This window comes from Sardina pilchardus, chromosome 6 (genome assembly GCF_963854185.1).
Source record: "Sardina pilchardus chromosome 6, fSarPil1.1, whole genome shotgun sequence".
Taxonomy (NCBI): Eukaryota; Metazoa; Chordata; class Actinopteri; order Clupeiformes; family Clupeidae; genus Sardina; species Sardina pilchardus.
In genome coordinates, this window is record NC_084999.1 from 16633942 (window position 1) to 16641971 (window position 8030).

At 50.5% G+C, this 8030-nt stretch overlaps 1 protein-coding gene across 1 annotated transcript in view; it reads left to right on the forward strand.

Annotated features, from left to right (window-relative positions):
- Positions 1-8030, forward strand: part of jarid2a (jumonji and AT-rich interaction domain containing 2a) — a 44709-nt gene that overhangs the window by 21195 nt on the left and 15484 nt on the right. Inside the window, exons 5-7 of the mRNA XM_062538718.1 lie at positions 2957-3139; positions 5485-5675; positions 7990-8030. The exon at positions 7990-8030 is cut by the window's right edge and continues 1205 nt beyond it. Coding sequence (XP_062394702.1) covers positions 2957-3139; positions 5485-5675; positions 7990-8030 — 415 coding nt within the window. The remainder of the gene's footprint in view (positions 1-2956; positions 3140-5484; positions 5676-7989) is intronic.

Genomic DNA, 8030 nt, shown 5'->3' on the forward strand with positions numbered 1-8030 from the left:
CCCCGCGGCAGAATTATAGGCCGCCGCTCGCCGCTCGCCGCTCGCGCCACGGACTGGAGCGGGTGCGGTGTGGTGCGGAGCAGAGCGCCACTTTGGGTCTGTTCTTAACCTCACTCTCGGGCCCAAATCGGTGTTTTCCCTAAGCGTCAGTGACAGCTTTCCTTTCGCCCGGGCTGTGCCCGGTGCCAGAATTTGTTTTTGCGGCTTTATCTGATTACATCGTCATTGAAGGGGGGTTGGAGTGGAATGGGGGGGGGGGGGGGGGGGGGCGAGGGGGGTTCGTTCGGAGGTTTGGAATGCGCACCTCTGCGGCTGCCCGTTCATTCAGGGCTGCTCGTCCTGTTCATCAGTCACTCCGGGCAGGTAGCGTCTGCTGGTGTCTGTCATCACAGACGCACTGTCTCAGGTTTCCCTCCTCAAGCTCTCTCTCTCTTTCTCTCTCTCTCTCTTTCTCTCTCTCTCTTTCTTTCCTCTCCACTGTCGGGGCTTTAACCTTATGAGAATTAATAAACCTGAGACCAAATGTCTAGACCGTATTAAGATAGTCCTTTTATGCCGAGGTCAGTTTCTGAAAAACGCTTTTGAGTATTTTTTTTCCCCCCTTTCCTCTCAGAAGGGCTTGGGAGCAGCATTTCCATGCGGTGAATGAATGATCACAGTGGACAGGAATACGATGAGGTGCTTTATTGTGTCTGAGCGCGACGTTCATTTACCTCCCCTCCATATCCTGTTTCGCTCCTCGTAGCATCAAACCGGAACAAAGATGTCTGAATAAAATCAAATTAACTCTTGTCCACACGCACTCACACACACACACACACACACACACACACACACACAGACCCCTCTCTCTTTCACTCCCCTTCCAGTTTCTTTCTCTCCTTCCCTCTCTCTCTCCTCTCTCTCTCTCACACACTCACAGAAGGCTCTGCAAAGTCATGGAGCTCACTGATTAGATTTCCCTTTGACTCTTGGCTGAGGGCAAAGTGGGTTAATGGATTTCCAGACATAAAAAAGCAAATCAAAGCATCTCTTCCTCTAGACCTGACCCCCCCACCACATCATCGCTGACCCTTGTCTGCTAGTTGCCCATCACCGGTTATCACCCCCCCCCCCCCTCACCCCCCATCCTCCCAATTCCCATCCGTCAACCCCCTGGTTCAGTGAGCAGGTGCGGAAAAGTGTCCTGCGTCATTCGAACTGTACGCCGGTTTATCGCGAGTGTCATCAGCCACTGCGTCTCAGCCAGAAGAATCCAGTTAACACAGTTACAGTTACAATGATCGTCGTCTCTGTGCAAGGGCTCTCCCACTCTCTCTAGAGCTCTGAATGCCGGTTCGTGATGTCCATGACAGGGGGCTGCGGAGGGCACACTAACTCATAACAGGATTTGTGGTCTTTGTGGTACATTTTGAAGTCCCTGCTAAAAGAAAAACAGGTTTGAGGCCCCAGTCGCCTGTAAAAAGTGAGGCCCCACTTCACGATGGGGAAACTAGTGGACTGTAATAGGGGCAGTGGAAGACCGTTGAAGAGGCCTCTCTCTTTGTTAAATGTTTATTTGGCATGAGTAATTTGCCAGCTGTCATCAGCTTCCACAGCATAACAGATTTGTCTCAGAAAAAAATAGCCCATTATTGTTTTTTTTGGGGTTTTTTTTCTGTAATAAAGTAACTTTGTGAGCACTATCATGTAAATAGGTTATATCACGCCGTATTGCACAGGTTAGTGCTGTGTAGTAAATAGCTTACAGTCAGAATATCATTTTTTGAAAAAAATCCTATTTTTTGTCTTCCCAAGCGACATGCTACTCCTGAAGCCTATATTCCCAGTCTAGTGGCCTGCCACACTGTTGCAGTGACGAGGGGCTGTTGCGCTGATCCTGTTGGGCTGAGGACAATAGTCCGGAGATTTAAAAGCCCGGGCCGTCCATCAGAGATGAAGGATTGGATTAACCCTCTACCCCCCAAGCTATCAGGAGGCCCAGGCACGCCGCCTGAATACCGGCCAGTCCTGCTGTCACCTAGAGATTACCTCTTGTCAAGGGGATGTCCTGACCTCTACCATGCCTGCCCAGGGAGGCCCCCAGTGCTCTCTTTCTCTCTCCATCTCTCGCTCTCTCTCCCTCTTTCGCTCTCACTCTCTGGCCCTTCCATGAGTCGCCCCCCCCCCCCCCCCTCCCTGATGTGGGATCACATGCTAGCACATGCTAGTGCGCTGGACTCGATGACCTTCCCCTCCCTGTCCGCGCCACCCCCCGAGATAAATGGCTATTCATGGCCTCCGGAGCGGCCGCTCCGACACAGGCCCTCCATTGTGAGCCCGGTGGCGGCCAGGGGGCCCGGGGGGGGGGGGGGGGGGGGGGGGCGGGGGAGTCTGGCCCTCCGGTGCGGATCAGCGGCGGCCCCAGATGAAGGGCGGACGGGCCTGACCTGACACCGATTCTGACTCCGGCGTGGCCGAGACATTAGCCGCTCGATTGGACCCCCTCAGGGCCCGTCAGCGGAGCCTGGGTGTTATGACGCCCCCTTCGGCCCCCTTCGGCTGTCTGAGAGGCCGGGGGGGGGACTTCCTCCTCTTCCTCCCCTTCCTCCCTGTTAAGAGATATATGGTGCTATCATGGGGAGAGGTGTATATTACACGGCCAGTCCTCAGTCATCCCTCCCTCTCTCTCTCTTTCCTCTCCCACCCCCACCCCATAATCTCTGCCTTTTATTTTATCTACAACTCTCCCTCTTGTCCTTCCTTTGGTTTCCTTCTCTCTCTCTCTCTCTCTCTCCCCCCTCTCTGCCTGTCTGTCTCTGTTCCTCTCTCTCTCTCCCCCCTCTCTACCTGTCTCTCTCTCTCTCTCTCCTCTCTGTCTGTCTCTCTCTCTCTCCCCCTCTCTGCCTGTGTGTCTCTGTCTCTCTCTCTCTCTCTCTCTCATATCTCTAACTCCTCCTGTGTCTCCGTGGTGCAGGATCCTCGGCGTTGCCCAGCAGCATGGTCTACTTCGGCACGGCCCAGGAGGACGCCGACGTGGACGAGGACGAGGAGGAGGAGGAGACGGAGACGGAGGCGGCGGCCAGCGAGGCCTCCACGTCCTGCCAGTCCACGCCACGCAAACACAAGCCACCTGGCAAGCCCACCGCCAACGGCCACGGTAGTCGGACATACACTCACACACACACACACACACACATTTGTGTGTTGGATTTATTACCTTTATGTAAGTCTTTAAACAAGCACGATTTTATGAAATGATGCAAATTCTCCCCCCGAGTAGCCATCGGTCAGCTACTGCAGGTTTATTCAGTCCAGGGCCAGTTCTGCCTTGTGTGTTTGAACAGGCCTAAGTGTTCAGGTTTTATTATTTCTTGGTGTCCGCGGACGACCAGCAGCCGACAGAAGGAGCCATTTAGTTCCCATTTTGAGGACCCCAGTGAGCAGTGTAGGGAATAATGGCCCTTGCTTTTTGCCACAACATGAAGTTAATGATCCGTGTCCACACTCATCGGAGGCCATGGCTACATGTTCTCTCTCTCTCTCCTTCCCTTTCCCTCTTACTTTCTCTCTCTTTCACGCTCTCTCACACACACACACTCGCTCTCTCTCTCTCTCTCTCCCTATTTCAAACACAGCTGAGGCTAAGGGCACACTGAATGGAAACCTTCCCCAATGCTCAGGTGATAAAAGCCTCAGAGGCGAACGGAACTGGAGAGAAATATGAGTGGAATCACTCTCACTGGACCTTGTCTAAACACACACACACAAGAATAATTCAAGAATGACTCGATCCAAGGCAATATATATGAAAAACGTAATCTGCAAGTGCAGTAAAATACATACTGTACATTCAGTAAGCGTTCCCAAAAGATTTCCCTATCTAGTGTTATGTCATTTCTTTCATTTCAGGTTTGCATGAGTAACACAGCCAAATATTAAACACCTTGGCTCTTCTTTATCCTTTAGACTGAGACATACGTTTTTCTTTGCAAATGTACGCACCATCTTTAGGGGATCGAGCTATGGACAGGCCCTTTTCCTTGCTCCGTGCATTGTTCTCTCTGATGGCCCATTTCCCCTGTCGGCGCTCGAGCCTTCAGCGGAGGCTCCCTGTCTATTCAGCACAATCTCCGGAGCGAAATCGGACACCGCTGTCACCGGAGAGCCTCCCCTATAAACATACTCCCCACACGCACACGGCCGTACCCTCCCAGCCAGGGCAGCCGCTTCAGCCAGCTCAGGTTCAAAAGTTGAATCTCCAGGCGCTCCCTCTCTCTTTCTTTCCTTCTCTCTCTCTCTCTCTCTCTCTCTTTCTCCTTCTTCCCCCTTTTCTCCCCTACATTCACCACGGACAGACTGGAGTTTTTGGAGTGTCGGTGTTTGGCCTGCCGATCCCCCATGCCCTCAGCGGAGAGTGGGTGGTGCTGAGGGAGGGGGGGGTGGAGGCCGGGTGTTGAAAAGGGACTCTGTGTGAAGTGAAACGAGCTGGGGAGGGAGCCATGTTGGGCCAGCACGCTCCGCAGAGGAATCCAATACAAGGCCGGGGCCTAAATGAGACAATTTTATATGCTGCGTTGGCCGGGGGCCAGCCCAGTTCGGGTGATATGTAGGTCCCATGGAGCACCCACAGAGTGGGCCTTTCATTTAGCAGAGTGACCCAAATAGTATTTCACAACTCTTTAATATTTTTATGGCCAACACTGGACACTCTCTTTTTAAAAAATGAAATTCAGCTACAGGACTTGCTGTCGAGAGAATGTGCATGTGTGTGCGCGTGCATGTGCATGTGTGTGTGTCTGTGTGTGTGTGTGTGTGTGTGTGTGTGTGTGTGTGTGTGTGTATGTGTGTGTGTGTGTGTGTGTGTCTGTCTGTGTGTGTGTGTGTTAGTCACGCGTGTGTGGATGGCAGTTTATTTTCCAGGAAATATTAAGAGCTCTTGAAATGTAAACATCATAAAAGGTGACACTGGCTCATTATGTTTTCATAGGCTTTTTTTTGCAAAAAAAAAAAGAAAAAACATTAATTCAGGGATTCCAGACCTTCAGGTTTATAAGTGTAATACATGCTACTTCAGCGATTATTTTTTTGAAGCGTTTTAGTATTCTTAAAAAATGATCTTGAAGCAAAAGCCAAAGTAATTACACAAGGGAATAGAAAAAGAAATAGTGGCGGTCCGTGTAATTCACAACAAATATAGAAGCTCAGGTCTAGCTGGCTGTCAGTGTATTGAATAGGCCTCGGCTGTAGGCAGGCAGTCACGCACACACAGTGGGTTGAAAGTCTATTTGCTTGAGGTAAAGCCTGGTCAGCCTGACTCAAACATTGACATTATTACACATTATCATTCCTCACTGCAGTGTATTATTCCTCATGTAAATGTGTTCACGGCATTGTTAGTCACTACGGTGGTGGGTGAAAGCACCTGCTGACTCAGTGTGCATGGTGCTGTGTGGTGTGTTCATACCCACTCACTCTCTCCTCCTGTTCTTCTCTCCTCTCTAGTTCTCAGTGGCCAGGCCAAAGCGGCGGGCGTGAAGGAGGTGAGCCTGCGCTCCAGGGGGAAGGGGGAGACGCCGCAGGCGAGGGAGAGGAGCCAGAGGGAGCAGCAGCGCTCCGACCACGCCGCCCCGGCCCGCGCCTCCACCACCCACAACCTGAGGCCCAGCCGGGCAGTGCAGGAGCGGCCACTGCAGGTCTGCCCTCCGCCAAACCTCCACCCTTCACGCTCCACCTCACACTCTGCTCCAGTCTCTGGGAATATCATACACATTTGTCACTTATTTCAAAAGGCAGCAGCGCCATGCAATGAATTGTTTGCCTATGGTGTGTGTGTGTGTGTGTGTGTGTGTGTGTGTGTGTGTGTGTGTAAATGTGTAAGTGTGTGTGTGCACTGTGCAATGATTTCCAGTGAACTCAGGTGAACTACATGCTGTATCATAGGTTAAGTGAAAAGCCCTTGCTTAATGATTAAATGCAATCCAAAGGACGGCTGTAGGCCCATTAAGAGTCGGAACAGGCCATTTGTCTTTTCCTTTGGATACATGCACTGACTGGGCTAGCTGATTTGATTTCAGTCATTAGTCAAACCTCACCAAAGGGATGGAGAAGCCGCTGGTCTCACTTCAGGCACGCTGGCACTGAGCCAATGAAAAAGTTAAGAAAATTCTTAATTGCAGTCGGGGTGTATCTTACAGTACAAATGGCAACCGTTTCAAACCGCTCCAGGGTGTGGTCTGGGGTCTGATCTCCTTGTTTGGCGAACGGAATTCAAGCACTCAATGCGAATGCGCAAATGCACACTATGTGAACACAAAGTGTTTTATGTGTGCAGACCTTGGAGTGTACCTGCATGCTACACATACAGTAGGCTACATTTGCTATTACGCTTCGTCTATCCAGAGTCCAGTGGCGCTAAGCTTAGTTCTGCATACTGCGCTATAAACAGAGGTGCCAAAAACAACTCCAGCCAGAGAGTAGTAAAATAAGGAATGAATAAATGCCCATTTGATGGGCAAATGAAACCGCAATCACGGCGGGCACCGTGAAAACTACTGCCCCCCGTTGCCAGTTTAGTCAGAAACGATTCATCAATCAAGGGGTTCGGATGAGAGACTCGAGCACTTATGAGATTCAGGGCAACCGTTACCTCTATTCTCGGTGTTGTACAGCTTGTTTCGGTTCTCCCTGACAAAACTCTGTGTCAATTTAAATCCATTCACTGTTTGGAGACGGCGCAGAGCTTTGGTCCAGGAAAAACAACTAGGCTACATTAATAACATCTTGTAACACAAAATCAAAACCTTCCACTGATAACATAAATCAGACATGAATATAACATAAAGCTTGCCATTTTAAATTCACTTCAACATCGGGGTAAATTTGACCTATTTGGCAGCTGCGCAGCACCCCGGGACTATGATTTACAAGGGGCATGGAAAACTGGTTATAACGGGAGCCCATGCAGTGACTGAAGCTCAAGGCTTTGCGATTTGCGGCCATTGCGTCGGTGTTGCGGAGGTTCTGTGCTGCGCTGAGCCCGAAGTTTCCTGTCCTTGTGCCAGCGCTTCCTATGGACTGCAGAGCTGCAGATGGTTCACTTTAGCCTTCCCACCATCCTGCAGCAGGGCTATAGCAACACATGATGTCATCTGCCTCCCCGTGGCCAGATCCTCCCCCCAACTCCCCTCCCTCCCCCCCAACCACCCCACTGACTCACGTCTGCACGAAAACCAGTTCAGAACAATAGGACCGCATGTGCATGGATACATGCAGCCTGGCTTTTAAGCGACACCTTGGTGTGTGAATGTCTGCGTGTTTCTGTGCTGGATGTAAGCGTGGATCTCTGAGCCGGTGTGTATTAAGCACAGCGCAGGCAAAATCGCCACCCCTCCCCCACCATCTCCCTCTCTCGCTCGCTCTCTCTCTCTCTCTCTCTCTCTCTCTCTCACTCGCTCGCTCACACACATTTCTAGGCCGAACAATTGCTTTACATGGCTGAGCTCACGTGCCCGCGGTGTCTGCAGAGCTGAGCAGTGGCGGTGAGCCCCCTAGTGGCGGCTGCGGAGCCTGCTGGAGATTAGTTACACAGTGGACCCACTGACCCCGTTTCAGACATGCATGTTAATGCTTACAGGCTGGCTTTGCTTGAGTGCGTCTATGAAAGGTGTTTTGGAATGATACGTTGGTTACTGCTTGTTAGCTTGTTTCATGGCCTGAATTACAACCTAGAGAGGTTGAATCACTCCAGCTAGAAGGGTGATATCACAAAATTATAAAAATATATAGACAGCGCAATAGAAATAAATTGACTAAAGAGGCTAGAAACGTTAAATTACCCCAGTTTAAAAGGTTAAATCATAAAATAATACAAAACAAAATAGAAATAATAAAAAATAAATAGACTAATTATGTCTGGATCTGATCTAGCAGGCAGCACCCAACCTTACTTTCTTCATATGCGTCCAGGTTTGGCGTTATATTGCTCATTTGTGTTTCTGGTCTCCAAAGGTTTCTAGAATGAATGGAGCTGTGCGGGAATCTTCCGCCAG